The sequence below is a fragment of the Trachymyrmex septentrionalis genome, unplaced genomic scaffold (genome assembly GCF_001594115.1).
Source record: "Trachymyrmex septentrionalis isolate Tsep2-gDNA-1 unplaced genomic scaffold, Tsep1.0 scaffold40, whole genome shotgun sequence".
Lineage (NCBI taxonomy): Eukaryota > Metazoa > Arthropoda > Insecta > Hymenoptera > Formicidae > Trachymyrmex > Trachymyrmex septentrionalis.
This window is the reverse complement of record NW_017305569.1, coordinates 2827644-2853189: the sequence shown is the minus strand read 5'-3', so window position 1 is coordinate 2853189 and position 25546 is coordinate 2827644. Positions and strand designations below refer to the sequence as shown.

The following is a 25546-nucleotide window of genomic DNA, read 5'->3' as shown; positions in this document are numbered from 1 at the left end:
AATTATTAATAAAAATATGTATTTATATATACGTATTTATATGTACGTATATTTTTTAACACCGCAGTGCGCTATATATTTATCTTTTTTATATTTTCAACTGAAGCTAATTCATATTCGATATTTTTCACTCGCGATTTTCCATTTATAAAATCTATATATAAAATCGTACTTTTTATAAATCATATAAAATATTTTTGATGTGTAAAAAATATCCGCAGATTACAATTAAACATGGTAGTAATTTTTCTGTGTCTCTCAAATATTTTTCCACTGATGTAAATATATATACGTTCTAGATGCAGTCGTCAGTATGTGACGCCAACAGCATACTCTCTCTCCCCTCTCTCTTTCTCTCTCTCTCTCTCTCTCTCTCCCTCTCTCTCTCTCTCTCTCTCTCTCTCTCTCTCTCTAAGCCATAGTTCTCTCTACCACCCTTAACGATGCGATCGATATCCCGCTCTGAAGACACACCCGGAACACAATTCGCGACTGCAAGTTTACCAAGAGGTGGTGACTAACCGGAGACATTCTCAGATATCGGTTCAGCGTTATCACTGAAGGTAACGGTAAGAGATTGCAGAGGAAAGTGCGCTGATATACGGAAAAGTGTCGCACTTATTTCATTTTCAACTCCTTTTCATTTTATTTCTTTCTCCCTCCGATAGATGTCGGTGTTGCATTTTTGCACAATTGCAGGATTGCAAAATTGAAATTGCTTTAACAGATATTGCGATTCTTTTTCAAACACAATAGATTTCCTTTCATTTCGCATATTCAATTAGCATTGGATAGAATTTTTCTAGTAAGAATAATCATTTAATTACTAAAAAAAAAATGAAAATAATTAAAATGTTCACATATTTTTTTTATATTATCATTTTCTTATCTTCTTTAAATGAATTTTTATAATTTATATAAATTTGTCTTTCTTTTTCTATTTCTATACAGATTGCAACATGAACAGTTAACTGTATTCGTAATAAAATCTCACGATTCTTCTATTATTATGTTATAATGATAACGCAATGCTCGTGACAAGTATTGTATTTTAATTGCTTTAGTGATATTTATATGTGTGTGTGTTGGCAAATTAACAGAGACATATTCGAGGAAATTTTTATTGTTTTATAAATGATTTATTTGCTGCGAGTATAAAAGTAATATTATATTAATTGGTTTTATAGTAAACAATACAATTAACGTGATTAATAATATCGTTTTATCGTTATCTACTGATATTTTGGCATTTTGTAATAAAATTTTAACAATAAAACTAACTTAAATAATTTAATTAATGTGTTGTTTTAATTATAAAAATTATGTTGTTTGAAAGAAACGTGATTACTGGAAATATAATAATATTGATACATTTATAATATAATTATAAAGTATCAGAAAATAAAATAATTTCTTACATTTATATAATTTTAATGTAAAACTAAAATATATATTTTAATATTTTCTTGTAAAAATATAAATGGTACTTAAATAACAATTAATAGTAAATTATATAATTAGATTAACGAGAAATAAAAATTGCTTGAAAAAGCAGCTTAAGCAATTCTTTTATATAATTAATTTTTACTTGTAATTGCTTGTTAACTCTAACAACAAGTGTATAAACCAATTATTAAATCTTACTGACAATAAGCTATTTTTTTCTGTCGAATATTATTGTTCTTTATAATTCTCTTCATCGCAACACCGGTCTATTTTAGAAATATTAAATTTATATTGAGTATTATTTGTCTCTCCTTTATTTTATTTTTGAAATAATCATGATGTGCACAATTTATAAAGCATCGTGAGAGAGACATGATAATGTGAGTTTCAGAATGAGAGCTTTAGAATGAAGAAATATCGAATTGACAGGTAGTACGATAGCTTCAGGGAAAACGAAGCCACATATATGCAATATCTGTTTTCTGAATAGAATTACGCGAACGACGAGTATGCATTGGTCTAATTAAAAATTAATTAGTTTTAATTCTTGGTTTGAGTCTTTAAAAAAATTATTGCGTTGTTTAGTGAAGTATTATTTAGATTTAATATATTGTTTCAATTTGCTATCACTGCCATTCATCGCTCAATTACAATTATTCATTGCGATTTTTTTTCCTTTAAATCCAGCAAGAATAAAGAGAATCAACAGATTAATGAAAAATCATTTCACCGCCGTAATAGCGTTAGTCGACACTGCGATAAATCGAATTTCATATTTGAATAATCAAGTATCGGAATATCGACAGGCGTACATGACAATATGTGGATATTTTAAGAATGAAAAGTTCTAACTGTCTACCGCCAATTATGTGGCGAACAATGGTATTATTATTCCACATCTTTAAATAATCCAAATTATGAATTAATTCCAATATATTTTTGTTACATTATTACAATAATTATTCTTAAAAGACAATGACTGTGCAATTCAGTGCAGTGAAGTGTCAATGAATAAAAAGCTTTTGAGAGAAGCTTCCTCTATATCAGCAAATTATTCCATTATATTCATGCTTACATAAAATATCGTTGGGTGACTCATCATTATAAGATAAAAGATTTATCGTATCGCTGATATAAAAAGCTTTAATTTCAACATTTTATATAACTACAAAAAAAAAATAGTTAACGAGGAATATCAGAGTTTACTATAGAATTGGATTTTAATAATGATTAAAGCCCCGCGAAGAATCATCTGTGAGCTTCAAGTCCCAAACTGTCATCTTTCGGAGTGTCAGCCACGTGTCCCGTGTCTGCCTCCGATTATCCAGCGTCGCGGCGCGAAGCCCCGGCTGCGCCAGCGCATACGATCGATACCCCAGACCGCCGGGGTTTTCGTCTGTCCGCGTGACGTCATGGTCCGCGAGCCGAGCCAAGACGATACGAACCGTAGTCTACCGAGGGTAATCGAGGTGGTTGCGTTAAGAGTGAGCTGTTGTTTCGACGTAGTGACCGCTACGTCGACATCGAACGTGCGACGCGAAAATTTTCCCGATTACCCGCGAGTCGTGTCCGTGAACAGGTGAAATCTCCGTCCCCGCGAGAGTCTCGTTTAAATTCTGATCGCGAACGTCGCGACATCCGCGCGCGAAAGTGACAAGCTCCGAGTGGTGCTCCAGTCTCCCTAAAAAAAACGTCGGGGGAAGTTATGCTCGCAGAAAAGTCTCGTAAGTTTCGAAAATATTTGTATGGGAAAGTTAAAATTACCGATGGCAATCGTTTGAGAACGTCGATGGGGAAGAGAAGCGCACAAGGTCGCCATGACCTCCGAAATTTAGCGGTCATCATCGTGGAATTGGTCCAGATATCCCCCGTAGAAAAGCACAACGATAAGACCACATGCTGATGTAAATCGCGATTGTAGACTGTCGTATCGCGTTAACATTCGTCTAACCATTTGCCGGCGCTTTCCACTGACACATAGCACGATGATTTCCCGGTGCACGCAGTGGAGAGTGGACGGAAGTAGCGCGCCGCGCTCGTCTGATCACAGGCAAGCTGCAACCCCTTCTTCGGATCGCGGCCCAGCTGAGCTCGACCGGGCGCGACCTACAGCCCTACATTCGCGGTCTGCGGCGTGACCTAACTTTACCCCACCTTAAGCGAGCTCCGTCACCACCCTCTCTATTCCGTGAACCATCACACAGGATCTTACGCATCGGATTCTCCTCTTAGCCACGTACACCCTTACGCAAATTAATAAAGTTTATCAATGGTCTATTTTAGCTCATTTTCTTTCGATAATTTTAATAGTATTTTTATCATTAGATTCATACAATATTATTATTATTATTATATTTTATCTCTGATACTATGATATTATTTTTAATATAATTGTTCAAATAATTTATTGTTGCTTATAAATTGTTGCTTAACATTCCTAAATTTCCTTTAGAAACCGTTTACTTTGAAATGACATGACTAATGCATACTTATTATTTTTCTCCTTATTTGTGCAATTGTAAATATTTGTAGAGAATAAAAGTTCAATTTAACTGTTAGCGATGTAATGATCTGGAAAGTTATTAATATCGTATATTCGGCGAATTATGTACCTGACCTTGGCAAAGAGAAATCAATCATTCACATATAACGACAGTCTAGGGACAACGCCTTCCAATGGTAATGCTATTAATTAACGAACAAATGATTTGATGGCACTAGGTCGACCTCGTTATCGTGGTAACGATCGTCGTGATGATAACGCCGCTGAATACGAGAACTTTATGAGAATGTCTACTTTAATATTCGCCCGACTATCGCTGTTCTGGAAGATGCAACTTCCGCATTAAGAGATCAGTAAAGTTATTTCTTCGATCGATAGATAATTGCAATTTTCTTTGACTTTTAGAGCTTGTCGTAAAATTATATTTACACAATTATCGGAACGTTTTACGTCTCTCGAATATAATGATACATCGACATTTCCGATGAAATGTACAACTTCGCAGAGAGAAACGAGGTAATTTCGTTTAAAGTCACAATAAGATAATGAATAAGATAATAATCACTCGTATTACATGAATGCTCGTTTCGCTCGAATAAATTCAGAGCGCAGTGAGTGATATTTCCGTTTCCAATACTGTTGTGATACCACGGGAATCGCGAAGTCACGAAGTAAACAAAGTTTCGCGAGTAAACAGACCGGGCAAAAGGAAAGGAAGCAAACCATAGAAGATCGTGTAAACAGTACATGACGGCTGAATATGAAGAAAAGAGCACGTTTCGCGTTCGCGAAATATGTTTCGATTCGATAAATAGAATTATCTGTATTGTGTACGTTACATAATAATAATATAAAATTAAATTTATTATAAGCGAAAACAATAAAGAGTTATGATATTATACGACTTTTTCAAGTGCGTATACAAAATAACATTGAAGAATGATGGATCACTGCAATATATAGAATCCAATACATTACCGATTGTTAACGATAATACATTCGACACACGTGCCACTAATCGAGAACAATCGAGGGGACACCCCATCATGTGCGTTGAAGTATTATTTATGTGTTGCAGTCCTATTTAAATAATTGAATAATTTGTAGCTAAATTAATGAAATACCATCAATTTTCTGCTTGTTTAAACAACAATGACGGAATGAAACTGAATAATTTCTGTTAATTAAAGCCACAAGTAATGAATAATTTCTATTTCGACAAAACTACATAATTAGAGATAGGACGTTATTTAAATATGTAGTGCTTGCGGTGATTATAAAAAAATCAAGTAAAATTATGTATTTGTAGTGCCAGTAGAGAAGTAAAGAATTGACTAAATTATGGTATTAATTACTATAGACATATATATTATTATATGAAAAAATTATTAAATTATACTTTATTTGGAATATAGATTTATTTACTTAAAAGTAGTAAATATAAATTGCTTATTCCCTGATTTTAATAGATATCTGTACTCCGTTAGAGAGAATTAAATTATATCAATATCTCTATTTAACTCGATACTTTAGAGAAAGAACGATATGAATCAAATTACTTCACTCTTTATAAACCAATAATACAGCAACTTCGTAGAAATGTACAGTCCATTTATATTGTATCTATAATTAACTCTAAATGAGAGGAAAAAAAATTGTTTTTATGACTTATTCGTTAAAATGTCATTAAAAAGTGCTATTAAAATTATTTGAATTTTTCTGCAAATTCACATTCACTGGATTTGAAAAAAATCGTTTTCCTTAATTAAACATTATTTACTGAAAAAGAAACAGAGTGATAAGCATGTTTTTCTTCTGCAGTTTTTTTTATCCAATTTCGTTATAAATAATTATATATTAACGTGTTAATTATCTGACAACAAAAAGTAATGAACAATAGTGTAACCATTGTAGTTGTCATTAACATGTAATTTGCACTATTATTTAGAAAATTAAAAAGGATAAATCTATAATTGCACGTGCTTGCGTATCTAACTGGCAAAATGTTAAAATTGCATTTAAGAAATTTTTCTTAGTTTGTCAAATAAGTTTATCAGTGATACAACATTTCAATGTTCCTTTTAAATAAGTGCGTATTGCAGTTCATTCATCTTCGCTTCCACTTGTTTACTTGACCAAGATTAATGTTTTACAGTTCATACATATACATTGTTTTGTCCATGTTCTGTCTAGTAAGAGTGTGTAATTAGTATATAATTATAAAACTGTTTTAATAAAATGATATACAATAAAATTATATATAAAAATTATATACAATATTTAATTGATACAGAGTGATGCGTGGTTTCATTGAATTGGTATTTGATCTCAATTTTTAATCATATATGTATCTTGCTTTGCAAGAAACTGATTTGAAAAGAGAATAATAAACGATTTATTAAAATCGTATATATGAATACACAATTATCTGAAAATTTTGTTTCTCTTGTTAGTTCGCAGGTAGTAATTTCATCAATTCTATTAGGCGCACATCCTACTTCCCTAAAATCAGTTAACACAAGCATCAGGAAGAGAGGACACAAGTGGTGAATAAGTAAGAATCGGATCGTAACAGCTCCAGGAAGGATAGCTTTTGATTGTGATGTGGTGGAGCCCCCCGGCGGGCCGCGGGGGCAGGAGGTCAGAGGCAGATCGGTTGTGAGGTCAACAAGCACGGCTCGATTGTCCCGGGGCGAAATCGCTGGTAGAGCGGAGGAGGAGATAGAATGGTGTGACCTCCGGCGTCATCCCGCCCGACGCGGAGGTGGTGCTGGAGGTGGTGGAGGTGGCGGTGGAGTCGAGCAGCTGCTCGACTCAGAGGAGGAAGAGCCAACGGCGATGTCGAGGCAGCTTCGTGGAGACCGTGACCACGTGAGCCGCGACTACCAAGAGGGTTACCACACTGATTATCGGGACTTGCGCGAACATCTCAGGGATTTCAGGGACTTCCATCGAGACACCCTCGACGAAAGGGACGGTCAGGGACCCACCGCTAGTAGAACGTATCGGGACGACTATTCGGAAGAATATGATCATCGTTCTACCGCTGTTGTATCCACCTCGGCGAATCTTACCAACAATCCGGTGAGTCGCACCTTCCTTTCGTAAGACAATAGATCAGTTACTCTTTCAAAGGGTGCGTTCCGTTTTGTGCTTAGAGCGCTTGTAAGCATCATTTATCTTTGTTTAGTATTTGATAGATAATAAGGATGAGCTGATGCTTGCAGCGTGAGGATGGAAACAGAATGCACCCAAAATATGATATATCAGTATACAGTATAGATACTTTTTAAAATAGCACGACTTTGTCTATAATGAGGTGTTTGTAATATAAGATATCTAATATACTTATATATTTGAAACTAAAGCTTTAAAAAGAATAGCACATATTAAGACTTGAAAATTACATATAAATTTATTATTAAACAATAGGAAAATATTAATATATATTAGACTTTTTATATTTTTTAGATATCAATACATGTTAAACTCTTACATTTTAATGGCGTAATTATTGAAATGTCTTTAGTACATATTTTCAAATAAGTATAATATAACTTTTGGATAAACCCATGTAATATGCTTTTTTTGTTCGGAATTAAATTACTGTTCAGCTATGATTATACACTGATTACTTGCAAAATTGAAGCATAAGTAATCTTGTATTTAATATTAAATATTAAAAAGAATAATTTGCACAAAGTAAGCAACGTAAGTTCAAGACTTCGAGATAATTATGACATGCCTTGTCACCAGCAAAATAGAGTGTTGCGCAGCGTGATAACGGCTGTCTCTACTTTTTCTCCACTCTTTCTCAGCGGCATTATATCTTGCAACTGCACCGTTGCAAGTACCTTGTAAAAGGAAAGCGCGATTGTTTGTATTAAAAACTCGCTTCCGCGAGTCCATTTTAAACTCAAACAGCTATTTGTATAGCATTACCCTCCCCTTTCGCTCGCGTTACTAGAAATGAGGATTAGTTGCGAACTTGGACCATCAACAAGAGTTTCAAATCCTATCGAAATTTATATTGTAAGCAGTTTCCATCCTACATATTGGTTTCTCTACATGATAATATTATATACTGTCTCCCTCTCTCGCTTAATATCTATTTAGCGGTGCAGTGAAGAATTTGATATAATCAGGATATTTATACGAGATTGTTTTTTTGTAAAATACGATATTTATAATATTTCTATTAATTTTTTCTATACTATTTGTTGATATACATAACAAATAAAATATTATTATTTATGTAGTCACAAAATTAAGTAGAACTGAATTTGCAAGTTACATCGAATTTTTTACACGTTATTATACAAGTATTTTAAAATATCTTTGAACTTATCCCAGGGACTCGAAATTATTATTTTATGATAATATTAATATTGCTGTAATATTGCGCCTATATCTACATAGGATATATTTATCTCATTTTTAAATGGCGATTATTTAGTTGAATAAGAAGATTTATTTGATATAGAGTTAATATTACATTACAAATCACTGACAATAAATTAGTGAGAAAAGCAGTAAATTGTTAGACTGGGATTCTCCGATATTCTCGTTAATGGATAAACCGCCGTAGTAGTCATCCCATAATGTGCGCATATCGTATTGCACAACATTACGCTTCGTTCGGATATGCTCTCAGCACTCCTATCTTATATATTGGAACTTTATATCTTACTATACGGAGATATCACTACAACAGTATGTTCCGTGTTTTCTTATCGAGTAATAAATTCAAATTAACGTAACCATTGATTAATATCATCGTTACGATCTGCACTAACTATTTATTGCGGACTACGTGATACTGCTACCACGTGCGCGTGCATATTAATTCTGGAATTCCATATAATCGTGCCATGACTCGCTTCATCGCAAAGAAACACGTGCTCGTTGATATTGCTGTCGCGAACTTTTATGTCCATGTTTCGATCGAGATTGCTTTATGTGTGATCGGACAATAAAATCAAAACTACTCTATTCCCGTAGCGTTCTGTAAACTGGCTTTACTTTTTAATGTATAAAACAGGATGTATATATTTGATTTTTTCCATATTTATTTTAATAAATACAATTGTGAAATAAAGTCATTTTTTTCAGTAATGTTCTCAAATTACTATAATGATGTATTGAATACATAAGAAAAGAAATTTTATTACAAATTATATCTTTCGATAAACGCAAAAATAATGATCAAAAAACGATAAAGAATATGATTATATTAATAAAGCTTATTCATTGTTTATTCTTATGTTATATGAGATTTCGACTATATGGAAAAATGACATAAAACACAAGCATTATTTATAGTGAATTACTAGTCGCATTGAATAAAATTTGTATTAATTTATATTATTTTATATTGTACAATATATAGTTTTTATAAAAGATCGAATTAAGTCTAAGTACTACTTAGATATGTTTATCGTAGGATATCTCGAAGGATATTATTCTTCATAACTGCTATTTCTCTGTTCGATAGTTGGTGGATCACTTAGTTGTAAACAATCTTGTTTGCGCAGAGCCAGCTTCTGTACGAAGTTTCCTTTAAACTTGAAAGGAGGTCAAGCGTGTTACAGGACGAAACGAGAGTGTGTACAGCACAAGATGAGAGTGAGAAACTGTGATATCAAGGGTGAGGGATCGACTTCTTTGATGACAGTAGTCGCTCTCTTTGACATCCCCGGTAATCGGTGTCGGTACTCTTCATTTAGCGCTCTTACATCTTTCATGGCGGGGCATCTTCGACATCACATTCGCAGAATTCTCTCATTTGTAGCTGTATTCATCGTGACGCTCTACCCTGCTATTCGCTTCTCGAGGGTCAGACTCGCTAATGAGAGGGATGGAAAACCTTGCATAGCCCAAGGGTGAGATAGAGGGGATGACAAGGTGGAAAATGGAATCTGCTCTCTCGGAGGACGCTTTTTCACTGAGCGTGTATGACGCACGACTCGCAAAACTGGGCCACTCTGTCTCTTACGACAACGATTCCGATGTATTAGTTTGCTTGAATATAATGCAATATAAATCTTAAATGGTATTCGTTGAGTTTTTGCAGATGTACAAATATGATAAATGTTCTTTTGATTATCAATAGATCTGATATCTTATCTAGGTATCTATATATATTATGATACAGAAGTATACATATATAGATATAGGTATATTTAACAAATATATATATATATATACATATACATAGATATAGGTACCTATATTGTAACATAATTACATATCGATTTTACTTACCGTTTTTTATTAAGAAATAAAATTTAGCTTGTGTACGACTATTAAAACCATTCATATTTGAGCAACAGTGCTTCATTGCAAGGTTGATTAATTTCTTCGTGGTTAGCGAAACGAGTCGTCACGTTGAATCTAATGTTCGCAATTACACTGATATATATCTTCGTATAATCGTACTATTGCACACCCATTCACGTGGATAATTCGACTATCGCGAGAATTCGACTTTCGCGTCGTCCGATTTGTCGGAGTCAGATCAAGAATGTAGGGCAATTTGATTTCTCTCAGGCTCTCTAATGTTAATGAGTTTTTACTGACAGATCTTATATCTCGAGTTATATCTATTCCGAATGTATGTTACCTTCAAGGATCGAAAGTGTAGTTATAAAATTGATATATTTCTTAAGATCGATTAACTGAAGCTACAGAATTAAATTTTAATTATTAAACAAATCGCGCTCCTTTATTATTTTTATTGTTATTATTATTATTATTTTTGTGTGAAAGTCAATCTTTCTCATAACATTGTGACGTCCAACACTGTTAGATATAAAAGGAGCAACAATAACCCAATCCTTTGAGTTATAATAAATAACATTTTGTTATTTTATATATATATAAGCCTCCATGTGTGTCAAAATGTAAATTAATCTATTTCTGTAGTTAATTTTAAAGTAAACAAGTATAGCATATTAGCATATCCACTTGGTAAATTATAAACTAAATTTGAATAAAGTTTAACATAATTTGTAAAATTGTTAAACTCCATTGTTTTATTAACAACATATAAAGTTAAATTAACATATTGAGTAAAAACAGTGGCGACCTACAGAAATGATTAAAAATAATTCAAACTGGGTATAATTTGACATCATGGATTTAATAATCAATGTTTGATATTTTTATTCAGAAATAATACTATTCGAAGTGAACATAAAATGTTCTTCATCTACAAATAATGTTTCGCAAACATATACAGAAAATTCTATCCACACGAATATGTCTGGAGTCCATTCGCCTTGATTATTTTATTAAGATGTTAAGCTGCATCAGCTTGTCGACTTGTCGAACTGTAGTTATAATCGTTATAATGCCTCTCGCTCGCGATCATCCGCGTTAATGGCTGTATTGATTAAAGCGGATTCGAGGAGTCGTTCCTTTAATCAATATTGTTAGGTAACGGGCACGGGCGTGTTCGCATTCATCATGCGCATTTATCATTACACCGTTCACTCACACCGATTGCGCATTCAGGAATCTTATACGTTTCGTTATAATTGTCTGTAATTATGCAAATACCGCGCACATGCATTACATTCTTAACTGTGTAGTTACTGCGTATGATACGATAATCGTGTATAGCCTCGAATGGAATTGTGGGCAGATATTAACGATTGATTGTTATTGCTTGTAATCGAATCTGTCGACTCGGTCTTTTTCCATGATTATTACGTTTTAATACGCGATAATTGATAAGCCTATTATTTGAGAATGAAAATTGTACGGTCCGGAAAAGAATTAGGGCTTGTAACGTCGTCGGAAAATCATATCGTTGAGAATAATTGTGCCACGTGTATGTTTTCAAAATTCTCCACGACTATCGTCAATATGTACGTGTGCGGATGTGCCAGTGTGCGACTATATGCGTCATATGTGCTGCACTGCAGCGAATGGAAATCGAATCGATGACCCCCCTTCTCTCTAATACTGTCACTTACTAAAAAAGTTATAAAGCTAGTATCTATTATGTTTGACATTTCTATATGTAAATAACGAATTAAAAACTTTTTAATAATATCAAATAGGGTATTTGAAGAAAAGAAGGTCGATTAAGATATATATGTTAAATAGAAGAAAATAAGAGCTTATTTAAGAAATATATGTATATCTTACAATATATATTTATGCTGCAAGATATTGTGTACCTTAAAAATCTCGTCATTATGCAAGAATTCAGATAAATATCAAAAAACAAGAAATAATATGATTATAAGTTTATAACAAAATTAGCACACTTTGCAAAGTTTTAAATGTATCAGTACACAGCCACAATGTCTGTATTAATTGAAATTAAAAACATATTTATTTGCATTAATTACATATTTATGTTAGATTATATAATTTGACCGTAAGAGCATAAAACTGGATTGGGAGGCGGACATTGAGGAAATCTGCAATGGAAATTTTCGATTGACGTAAGGTTGCGTTAGCATTAACATCTAATTGCTGCAATGCGCACACGTGTAACTTGAAAGTAGAACGTTGTTACTCGCTACTACACGCAATTAATATCTCTCGATCTGCATGCGAAAAAGCAAATTATTACTCCAGTAATAGCTTCACTACCTCGAAACATGTATATGCATGTTGGAGATTTTAAAGGACCACCCACGCTTAAATTTCTTTGGCGGAAAATGTATAATCTGAGCTGTTATTCCTGTAAATTTATAAGATAATAATACGTGACGTGCGGTACAGCACTAATTCATTTTTCATGCTTATCATAATGGAAAAACAAATAAGAGAGTAAAAGTAAAATAACATTGTCTAAATATATTAGATAGTAACTTACTCTTTCGGTACATTACGTCAAAATAAAAATAAAAAACAAATATTCTCTATAAAAAAAGATATGCAATCTGTTATAAAATTCGTTAAGAAGATAATTACATTTATTATTGTTCCAGTGACAATTTTGTGATTATTTATTTTAATATCCATTCTTGGCATTCTAAGAATAGATCTGGACGCGAATCGCATAATTTTTATATTTATTTATAAGTTTAATAACTCAGAGAATCACTATACAAATATTTGTACTTATGTTTTTATAGAAAAAAAGTAAATATTTTTACAAAAAAAAAAAAAGATATATTTAAAAACTCCGAAAAACGCATGTATTGAAACTCATAATAAATACGTACGTACATATATGTCTGAAAAACACCGTTGACTAGTGAGAATCAATGTAGAAACAGATAAAAGGCTATGGGTAGAGGTGGTCTCTCATCGTCTCGCAAAGAAGTTCTTCAAGGTAGTAGATCTTTGTAGCAGTTTCAAGTCTGCGGACCCGGTTCCAACGAATATAGGTCAGTATACAAACCGGCAAGAGCAAAAGAGCTGAATTTTTGCCTGTGAGCGCGTCTCGATCCCTGAACCGAGTCTGCTTCAGTAATCAGGGACTGCTAAACGGCCAAACGGGTTTGCACAGACGTTCTCTTCCTTCCTTTCTTCCTTCTTTCCATTCCCTCTTCGTTTACCGAGAAAAGATTCCACCAACCGTGTCTCTTAGACCGAGTCGAAATTATTGTTAATAGACTGCTGTCAGTGTATTGCAAGGATATCAACTTACGCTCTTGGCTATCTGCGAATCCTGAGGATACCATCTAATATATGATACCTTAATGTCTTTAGTAATTAAATACTTATTGTTCTAAATTGTGTTCGTGTGGTTTTTTTTATTTTAAATAGTGGGGTTGTCTTATGACCGACAGAGAGAATTAAAAAGATTAACTTATGAATTTAGCACAAGTTTTATTATGGTCTCTGCCATTTTCTTTCAAGATGTTTTTTACATCAAATTTGTTATTGTAGGTATCTGCGATATTAACTTTAAATGTTCTCCGTGGAATATCTGTAGATGATAATCTTCGGTATTTAGGTATAAACATATAGAAAAGAACATACATATATTAAAAACAGGTTTTTACCTTGCAAGGAGTCTAGTTTTAATATATAATATTTATAGCATATTCAAAATGCCAATATCCCGTATTTCATTAAATAGCACGAGGCAATTCATACTATTAAGGTGCGACGTGGCATCTGAGTACTCGTTGGCGCATAGCCAATAAGCACAAAGCATACCAGGACTCATGTATGAGTAAATCGGTCTTCGATCGTCTTTCCTTCTGTGACCATGAGTTTTGATTTCGAATTCGCAGTTGTATTCTGATCCAATACTTTGAGTGCGTGATGCACCTGCTAAAGCGGAACGTCTTCCGTTTTAAACGCCTTATGAAGACAAGTAAAAAATAATGGCTATAAGTCGTAGATATATTACGGTTATTTATTATCACATTTATTTAATACTATGAAATTTAATACTATGAACGTTTAAATAGTTTTAGAGTCTTTTTTCGAAATACTTGAGGAATACATGTATGATGTTTCATTAAACTTAAGAACACGTGCTCGTTAACGAGACCAATTAAAGCAAGATATAAGATCTTTTCTATTTCAGATCTCGAATTCTCTCCAAGTAACTCGTCTTTTTATCGTTCTATCCACTTTTACGCATGATTTAATTGACGGCTTGCTTGCGCTTATAGATTCCGGGATTACCAGTGTGTAAATGATGAGAAAGTGCGTATCACTTTACAAGTCGGCTTGTATAAATTCCATTAAGAAATATTTCTAATTTAATCCTTCATACTTTCGATATGGCAAAACGCTTTAGCCGATAACACATTTTTAATAAATAGAACTGATTAAGGCACAACGCAAAGGCATAACATATATAATAATATATAATATATATATAAAACCGACTTATCAATATAAAATTCACCACTCAAATTAGCAATTCCGATCAGATAGTTTATGATAGAAACATTTCTCATTATCAAATCATCAACCTATACACATCAATCGCTTAATATTTTTGAATTTTAATTGTTTCATTTCAACTTATTGCACCGTGTGTAGCAGACAGGAATAAAGAATATATCTATTATATGCTGCATCTAAATAACTTTTCCTTTCATTTTCCTATGGACCCGGGTCTATAACAATAAAGTAAAATATTCTTAAGAATCTAAGTAAAGCTCGAGGTCTTATTGTGTAAATAATACAATCAAGTAAATCAACTCTTTCTTTTTTATTGCCGTTGTACAAGTAAGATGTAGTTATTCAAAACGATATATAAAAAAATGACTATTTTGTATTAAATACAATCGAAATGTTTAAGTTTATAAGTAATTGAATAAATCGACGCAAATAGTATGTAGGATATATAAGATAAGATTCAATTTTGAACATGATCAATTTTGAACAAAATAAGATTTCTATCTAAAATTCAACGAATATACAAAAGATTTAATTTAAAAATTAATTAAAAAATTAAAAAACGCGTTAATTACGAACCAAGCAAGATCTAATCTTAAAGTATTAAACAATAAACAATGATAATTCTAAAACATACGTTTCAATTCCGATTGATTCTTTTAATATTAAATCGCAATAAAATTTCAAATTGCAAAAATGGTACATAATATATGATTTTTAAACACAGATATAATTGTGACAAAAAATTAATTAACGATATTAAACAAATAAAGTTTGCGATTATAAATCAATTTGTCTATAATTTTTTATTTATGAAGTTAATAGAGGCATCCGCCAGTCACGCTGATAGGAACATTGACAAATACATGATGACAAAATTTTTTCAAAAAGTGGACAATGGTCAAATTAAAATTGAACATTGCAATTATGTGAACATAACATGTCTAAATAATCTAAGCTGCAAATTCAATACAATATAAGATCCTAAAAATTGCAATAATCCAAATATAATTAATTAAATCAATTAAATATAAGCAGAATCTCTTGCACAAGAAAGCTCAGAATCAGTTGCCAATGTTCATATAATACGTTATTATTTATAATCCCTTTTAATTTCCACTTAATATCTTAAAATTTAAGTTCAAAGACCTAAACAGAAAAAGCCAATTTTAGATCTTGAAAATTAGATTCTAAAATTTTATTTTGTTTAGAACGCTATTATGTGTTCAAAATTATATCACCTTATCCTATATTATAAGATGATATATTGCATACATGGTGTGTCGGATACAGCAAAGAAGAATGAATTGCAAAAACTGCAAAAGCGATAAAAAGTTGAGTGACTAGAAAGAATTGCATTATTTACACAATAAGACCTCGAGCTTTACTTAGATTCTTAAGAATATTTTACTCCTTTATTGTTATAGACCCGGATCCGTAGGAAAATGAAAGGAAAAGTTATTTAGATGCAGCATACAATAGGTATATTCTTTATTCCTGTCTGCTACACACGGTGCAATAAGTTGAAATGAAAACAAACGTATATTATGTCTCACTTCAACTTATTGCACTAGTTCAGGTAGTACAGGAAAATAAATAAAAAATCTAATATATTCCTCATTCTTTGCTTGCACATTTTAAATTCTTTTTTCTGTCTGCTATCCGGGGTTCACGTTCAAATGTATAAGGCATTATGCCTTACGCTTGCCAGCTAACGCACATAGGATTAAGAAATGTTCCAGCAAACATAAATTACATGTAACAACGTACTTATTAGTTGTATTTTCCACTCAACAATATAACATATGTATTATATTACAGTTATATAGTTGGGAAATTACAAGTACGTTGTATGTAACTCTTTATGTTTGCTGGGATAATGATATAAAAATTATAATTTATAATTCATCGATATATTACATTATAATTTAATTTCATGTACTTTTAGGTTATCATTATCGTTTTATTACGTGAAATAAATACTCTACTTTGATAACAATATTTAGTGAATAAGATGATGATCATTATATTATTTCATTATTGTTACTTTTATTTTATCAAGTTTACCCTTTTCCGATTGCAGCATAAAATCTTTATCCTATTATCCACAACATTGCATTATTTGTATATCCTGTTCGGCAACTTCAAGCCTACCTTACCTTCAACAAAAAACTGACGAGAGACCGTTTTAAGCTTCACGTAAAACGTCGTCGCTGTGCCGTTGAGAATAACGACGATGACGGCGGCTGATGCCGCTTCTGCTTCTCGTTCGGTACACCTGCGGAATTAGTTGCAAGAAAAAAGCCTTTGGTAAGCCGCGTGCCTCCGAAATTGCAGAATTATTATTCTTCTTGGAATACTATAACGCGAGTGCCGTTGGATTGCATTAGAGAGGACGTGCAAGGTGAACGATGAGAAAGAAAGAGAAAAAGAGAGAAAGAGAGAGAGAGAGACAAAGAATGAAGTGGAGAATAGGGCGGAAAAAGAGAAAGTCATGAGAATATTTCTTAGGATCTTAGGACCACTCTTCGCACATAATCGCGTCATGTCTTTCGTCCAAGTAAACGGAACACAAGAACGAAACCGAGCGCGAGCACGAGCACGAGCACGAGCACGAGCACGAGCACGAGCACGATTGAAGCGTGCACCCTCTTATGCTTCATGCACCTGATCGGGCTTCTGCCGCTTAATTGGAAAGATTCACGAGGAGGATCAAGTATTGTATTCGCGGACAAGAGTCGCGTGAAACACGCAAGGAGGTGGCACGATCGCGGCTTAGTTTGATGGAAGTGCTTCGCTCGACAGCGAGATGAGGCGGTTTCGTGGTGCGATAAGCAGACAGGGGCGCAAGGTGCGTTGGGGTCGTTAGCTCGGTCGTTAACTGCCGGAGTTGTCTTGTTCGCGAGCAAAACGTGTTACGTAATGAGTTAATACCACGGAAGTTGGTAACGTTCTTCTTTCCCCACTTCCGCAGGCAATCAGACGCTCCTTGCATCTTTACCCACCCTCTAAGAGGATTAAACGCTCCTCGCGCATGCCGGTTCAACTGCTGTTCTTGTTACCTCTGGCACGTGGCATTGCAAGCCGATTAACTGTCTCTGATAATAACGCTGACTATAATGCTTGAATAATGCTTGTATATTTCTTTTCTTGTATGAATCGCATTATTCAGGAAATAGATATGCTCAGTCTCTTCATGATCACTTATCTAAAAATTATCTTCTGATTTTAATCAAAGAGATTAAAAATAAACAAGGGGAATTTCCGTATGCAGCAACGTTAAGTATTTTTTAAAAAGCTTAATGAGAAGTCTCTCTCTCTCTCTCTCTCTCTCTCTCGCTTGCGTAATTGTTTTTTTTTCTTATCAGTTGTTTAATCTAAAATTTAGTGTAATATACTTTTATGTGTACTAAAAATAATTTTATTATGTAACATTAAAAGAACATAATAACTGTAATAACAAAAATACAATAATATCTACTTATATGTATCTCATAAAATTTTTTTTGGGCAAAATATGTTTATTCAACGTATTATTCTGTTTCTGTTTTTGTAAATTTATTTATTGATTTAGCCAGAAGATTTTATCATGCACAATGCCAAATATGGATAAAAATGTAAGCAATGATTTTTTAGGATTATAATTTGGATACCACTTTGCAATTCAATGAACGCTTGTGCGTATTACAAGCTGGTTATACATATATGCATACTAATTTTAACGAAGAAACTTTTTACTGCATCTCTACATCCTTTAAGTGCTCATAATAATTTCCTGTCTAGATGCGTGACCTGTATGCCGAAGATAAGGTACTAGTTGTAAATAACATCGTCACGAATCATTGGAGATTTCTGTTTGCTAGTTACCAGATTATAAATCATTAACTGTTGTTTTTTTGCTGTATTATTTGAATAATTTTTTATGTTGTATAGCAAAGTTCTCTCATTATTTTATATAATTAAATATATTATTACATTATGTGATTATATCTAACCATTATATATAAAACTCTAGCATAATATAGTTTGTTAAATATAATCTTTGTGTATTATATAATTATAAATGTAATTATATATTTTTATATAATTATAAATTTGTAAAAGAGCTTAAGAATTATCTACTTATTGTAAGAAATTCTGGAATTTCCTACTTTTTAATACAATTCTGGAATTCTTTTGACTTGTAAAACGTATATTATAAAACAACTTGTGAATTTAGTGAATTAAAAGTTATTCAATAAGAGTAACATATTCTTATTTATATTCTTTTCGAGAAATTCATATGTCGGCAAGAGATTTTAAATAAAAAAGTTAAAATCCTTTGTTTGTGTAATAGAACCACAGAAATTTTTTCAAATTTTCTAAAATTTTTCTTGTAAAATAAAATTTGTAAGGAAGAAAGACTCTAACGAATCATAATATAATACGATTTCAAGATCTTTCAATTTTTGCAGTTAGCGCTGCAGAATTAGATAAATATAGAATAAAGATCCTGACGGATAAAATTGGTTTGAGATTCTTATGTAAAATGACGCAGAATATCCTGCCAGTCGGTTGAATATTATTTCGCGTAGCGAGTAGAGATCCTGATGAAAACGCTGTCAGACTAGTTTATAATGTGTATCTTCACCGACCTAATGCTGCGCAGGTAAAAGTGGGGTAGTGTGCGAGGGAGAACAGTAGATTAACACATACTATGTTGCAATACCAGTTTGTACCCTACCTATGTACTACATACATATGTGGATCGGTATAGTATTCTTTTCAGGTATTCAAGATTTAACATCGAGCAAATACGAATTTAAGGAACTGACCTTTTCTCCAGGAAAACCTTTCTTTTATTTGAATATTTATTTTCTTTGTACTTGTGAGTTTCAGAAATTACCTGGCACGGGTATGAACAGGTTTTCCAACGTTCAAACGCATCTAAAGAGCACAGAATTGAATATTTGGAATGATATTTGGAATGATTTGAATATTTGGAAATGAACGAAGAGGCATTTTTCATCTATATATAAGAGTCTTATTCATCTATATATCATTTGTTTTACATTTGTTTATCGCTTAGAACAAATATCTTAAAAATATATGGAACCTCTTACAAAATCCTAGGCTATTTTTTATTTCTTTTTCAAAGAACACATTTTATTAATGTTTTATAGCGTTTAAATCTCTAAATCTTACTAAAAAATATTTTATACATGAAATGTATATAAAATAAACAAAAGTGATAATTAAATATATAATAGATTACGTCAATCGGTTGTTTAAAAAGTTTTTAATTTTAATCGATTGACGGATAATTGCATGACAAAATAAAATTCTAAATTTAACTCGTTTTGCATTATAATTGTAATAAAGATAAATTTAATGAAATACTATTTATTTTAATTATAATATATGTAATTTCATAATATATAAAAGTAAAATTTTCTATTGATAAATGATAAAAGGATAAAAAGTATTAAGACAAGAATAAACGCAAATAGTATACATAATGACGTTCGTTTCCGCGCGAAAATACATTACTGTTTGGCATGCAGCGTTGTTGGCGTTTATGATTCGTTAAGGAAACCGATTGTGTCAATGTTGACAAGTTTACTGCGATCTTTCTGGCGGGCAATGTACGCGCAACGGCAAACATACGTAGCTTCATTGGTAGGTTCATTGCGCTGTAGTGCGATCATTTCCTTAATAATTTATAGATATTTACGTATGAATGTTAAGTAGCGGCAGCGATCCTTTCGTTCGTTGGCGTACTTCTCCGCATATTTTTTGCAATCTTAATATTCATTACCTTACGCAGCAAATATCCGGTATTCTGATTAAATTCGATCGTCTAAAATTGCGTCAATAGCGATGGTAAGGCGAACGCTTCTTATCATCTAAATAGATATTTTATCATAGGATACATCTCGACCAATTGCCCTCTGTTAGATTTACTCGCGGACCAAGAATATGATTGCCTAATATTAAGGATAAAACGTCTTCGAAGTTATTGATAAGAATAGCGATAAGGCAACCTGAGAACGCGCGCGCGTTACGACACTTTATTAAGATAATTCAAACAGATACAGAATTTCAAAAATGCTTTCAACCATTTATTATTTTGTGATAAAGAAGAAAAATGATAAAGAAGTCAAAGATCTTGCCAGTTAAAGAAACTTGCATATTTGACTGCCAAAGTTGATTTCCTTATCTTTTTTTTAACACAATTATCTTGCATATTTAGAATACGTTGCATATTTAGGATAACTTCTATCAGAGACTGTTCGAGCCGACACAAGTGTCGTTCTATTTTTGTTATTCACTGAATGTCAAGAAAGATAGAATAATGTTTGTGTCGATTTGTGTCAATGGAAAGCACCTTACATCTGCTATTAGTATTTTCCACTGGGAAAACTAGTGCAACACCTGTGCAAATCGGTTTACATATTTTCAATGTTAATACATAATTTAATCCTTTTAAAATTATGAGATTGATGACAATGAAGAATCTATAATTAAAAGGATTAAATTAATTATTAACATTGAAAATATATGAATTTATTTGCATTCAATTATACTCTATGTGCAGTGTTGCACTAGGTTTCTCAATGGAAAATATTATATATTAATTTCATAGTATTTATTCACAATACATATTTTAAAAACAATAGTGTATTTTAATGATTCCTTTAGTTAGATAAAAAATAAAATCAAAAGTCGCGACTGTATTTATGCTATCAAACGATAAAGTGTCTGAGCCATTCACAATATGTCAGATCACACTGATCTCGTTCAGATTTGTTGTCCAATTAACGTCTTCTTTAGTATTGATTTTCTCGTATAGATTTTCCTACAGTTGACTATTTGCTTTGTGAATTTATTGTTATGTGTTATAATTATAAAATTTTTAAAAACTTATTTACATTATAACTTATTATTCTTTTACAACAAGTTTAGTGAAATATTTATTTTTGAAGAATTATAAAATGTGAAAATTATCATCATAACATTCTGAGATCTTGCTGACCTATTAAGTAACCTAAAGTAGAGTTGTATTAATGAGAATCCTCTGATTTCTCAGTAATCGAGGTTGCTAGGGCCGCATTACACTCCTAGCGGCACACTAATGTTGCGACTAAGGCGCTTAGGGAGAACAAAATGGATTTTGAAGGGCGGTGTGGAACCACACTGGAGAAACGCGAGGCGGTGGCTGAAAGGCAATGGAAGAGAGTAAAAGTCTCGAGGGCTGGCTTACGACCGCTTCTTGCTAGAAACACATGAATAATGCAACAATTGGAACGACGACGAGCCTTTGTTTTCGCAGGCCCTTCGTTATAGGCCGCCAAATTGCTCGCAAGCTATCCGCATCGTCGGCTAGTCACCAACCAATTTCAGGCACAGACAGTGCCTATCTTCCTTGCACTATCGCGAACCTGCCTTCCTCGTGCATACAGGAATTCAGCAAATAATTAACAATTATGGGTGGAGCATACTAGTCTGCGTCGCAGCTGCACTTTGCACGCAGAAGGCTGTCAAGTGGATAGATATCCCTTTCCAGGAAACAAGCTGCATTGGTAAATTAGGGCATGAAGGCTCTGTGATTAATTGTTGATGGCCTTCCATTTTCGCTTCTTTTTTACTGCTAACTGCCAACTTGCTAAATTTTTAGGTGATAGAAAAGATCACTTCATGGTCCTTGGTCCGTACATAATTTTTTTGCAATAATCATTATACTTAAATCTTATATTAAGAGAAAAATTTTTAGTTTTTGTGACTACAATTATATGTTATCATAATTATGATTATTACTGCTATAATATTAAGTAGAGTAATAATAATCATAATTACGGTAACATATGAGTATAATTGCAAATACAAAAAAAATTCTCTTAGTGTAATTTGATATAAAACTTTTTAAATATAAACACAGGAAGTATGTACTAATAAAGGCACAATTATTAATTGTTAATGTAAAACTATGACAAATGTGCTTATATTGTTATCGCATGTATGTTTGAACGTAATAATAAAGAACAAAAATTAGTTTATAATTTTTTGTTTATCATTGTATACTAATGTATACGTAATAAATGCATCTGTGTAATTTATTTCATAAACCATGTTCTCCGGAGTTCTCCGGAATATTCTCAATCAGTGATCGTTAACAACAGACACTCTGTCGCGCGCGTTTCAGATATTGGTGCCAGATTGAAACCACCAACGAGGCATCCCCAATCTCGGTCGCAATTAAGGCCGAATGGCTGCTTGTCAAGATTCGTGGACTTTTCCCGAGAGAAAAATACTATGTGAGGTTCGTAAATGAATAAATGTATTTTAACATACGTAAGTGTATATCTATAAAAAAGAAAACACATTTGCATAGCAATAAGAAGAAGATGCAGACAATAAACGCGCACATATTGATAGAATAAGATGCCGACACGATGACGCCCTCTAATCGATTACGGATCGAATATTCTCATATAACCCCTGTACCGCATCTTAGCGGGATATTGGCATAGGTCAAGACAAGAGCGGACTCGCCCCTTCGAGCCGTTCAGATAGCAGATTGCACTCGCAAGCTCGCCCCGTCGTGTCCGACCCACACAGAGTCTCGAAAACCGGTAACCAAGTTCTCACCGGAATTAATGGAATTCGGCCAAATGCCGACGAATCGAATTTGATTCCTTCGACCCCGATTATCGTTCGGTTTCCCTCCTAGTGCAGTTGCTTTTCTGATTATTAGTCTAGCACGTGAACCGCCCCACTGTCTTTTCCACCATCTATCTTATAAATAGCATTATATTTTTATATGTACACACACACACACACACACACACACACACACAAAATCTCGTTGAAAATTCAAATAGATTCAATTTTTTTTTCCGAAGTGAAAAACATAGAAATAGTCAATATTATAAATTTATTATTACGAATTATTAAAAATTACTTCTATAAAAATATGAATTTATGAAATTTATTTGTGTTGTCCAATGATTAATAATTAATTCACTATATTAATTTGAACTGATAACTCGTTCTTTTGCAAATTTAACTTTCTTCCACTGTTACGCATTTAATCTTGATCAAAAATATTATGCAGTTATATTTTTTTCATTTATCTGGACTTCTTTTATCATTGTTAACTATTGGTTATCGGCATTACATATAAATTTAAAGAGTTTTTGAAATAAAGAATAATTTACAATAAATACCAAATTAATTTTTAACTAAAATTTTAAATAATATTTAATAAGGTATCTTATATTTTTGATCAATGTCCCAGACGCGACATTTATTGGACGTCCAATGTGCTGTCTAGGGTTGTACATCTGTGAAAAAAGATCATTTTATATCGTCCTAGTAGTAGAAAGTCGCTGAATTGCAAGAAATGTACGTAGCTTCCAGCTAATAATAAGGTAGAATTTTAAAAAATTATTATTGCTTAAAAGAATTATTATTATTACTAATTAATTCCACAAATCGATGATATCTACAGCCATTTATTTAAAGTTGCTAAAGAAACAAAAAGAAAGATTATTAAAAATTATATTTTGTTTCATATGGGATAAGCAAATATCGATATCATATTGTTTTATGTATTTAGACGGCTACAATTTTATGGGCAAATCAATTTTACCTTAAAAGATAAATAGTTTGTCCACGCCACGAAAATCCGTAAAACAGATAAACCTGCACGACATTGTGAAATCTATCATAAATCTCAAACTTTTTCGAATATACTGTGGTGTTATAGAGAGCAGTATCATCGAATTGGAGAACGAAGGAATTACAACAAAAATAAGGAACACTAAGAAAAAAATTGTTGATGTGTGTTGTGTGTGTTGATATTTGTAATTATAATCATATAATTTGTAATTATAATGTTACTATAATTATCATTATTTTTGCTATAATATTATAATAACTATTATATGTACATTTCTATTAACAAATCTGTATAGTTGGAAATCCCTCTAAAATGATTATAGTTATCGTTATTATTATTGTAAAAAATATTTACAGTTTTACTATAAATTATAATTAAATTATAGTGATTTTGACATTTTTATGATTATTGAGTAATTATTATAATTATAGTCATCTTCGAGATTGTCAACTATATATGCATATGCATTTGTTGATTACATACAGTTATTATTATTAATATTATAGTAAAATAATAAATAATTATAGTAACATGTAATTATAGTTACAAATATCAAAGATTTTTCTTTTAATAAAGAGACATTAACGAAATCGACATTAAAAATCTCGATGTTTCCAACTAATAAGGAATTTATGGTCCTTATTACCGGTATAGTTTTCTACGAATTAACGTTGATTACCAACCTGGGCGCGCATCGCGCGATAAAAACTTAGAAAACGAGATAACCCGGTACGCGCAGAAACCGATTAAACGAATTCATGAATAACTTAAGAACGTTTCACGACACACCTGCCCCCGTTCCTTCCCTCCTCTTCTTAATCCCCTTACTCAGGCTACGTGACAGTTTTGGAGTCGTTCGCACCGATCTCGTAATGTATTCATTTGGACAGAGCTGACAACGTTGATGTTGAAAGTCAGATGAAATGATGGAAGCGTATGATGAGGGTGCTTCGGTTTCAGATACCGTAGTCTTATAAAAAAAAGATTACATTAAAGTAATATTTGAATGGACAACAAGATAAACCGAAACTAAATCTTCATTCCTTAGTTAAAGTACTTGTCATTTTTTAATTTCGAGATTAAAGACAGAAAGGAATATATATATATAT

General features: G+C 32.4%; 2 protein-coding genes and 1 pseudogene across 2 annotated transcripts in view; 1 reads left to right on the top strand and 2 right to left on the bottom strand.

Annotated features, from left to right (window-relative positions):
* Positions 1-11295, bottom strand: part of LOC108751091 (protein abrupt) — a 121247-nt gene extending 109952 nt beyond the window's left edge. Inside the window, exon 1 of the mRNA XM_018491048.1 lies at positions 11282-11295. The gene's annotated coding sequence lies outside the window, so the exon portion shown is untranslated. The remainder of the gene's footprint in view (positions 1-11281) is intronic.
* Positions 2720-3498, bottom strand: LOC108751095 (annotated as a pseudogene).
* On the top strand, positions 2883-9588 carry LOC108751094. The gene is made up of 3 exons (XM_018491061.1): positions 2883-3170; positions 6403-7033; positions 9484-9588. Exons 2-3 carry the CDS (start codon positions 6788-6790, stop codon positions 9586-9588), a joined length of 351 nt encoding a protein of 116 aa, XP_018346563.1. The 5' UTR covers positions 2883-3170; positions 6403-6787.
* Positions 11296-25546: the final 14251 nt, after the last annotated feature.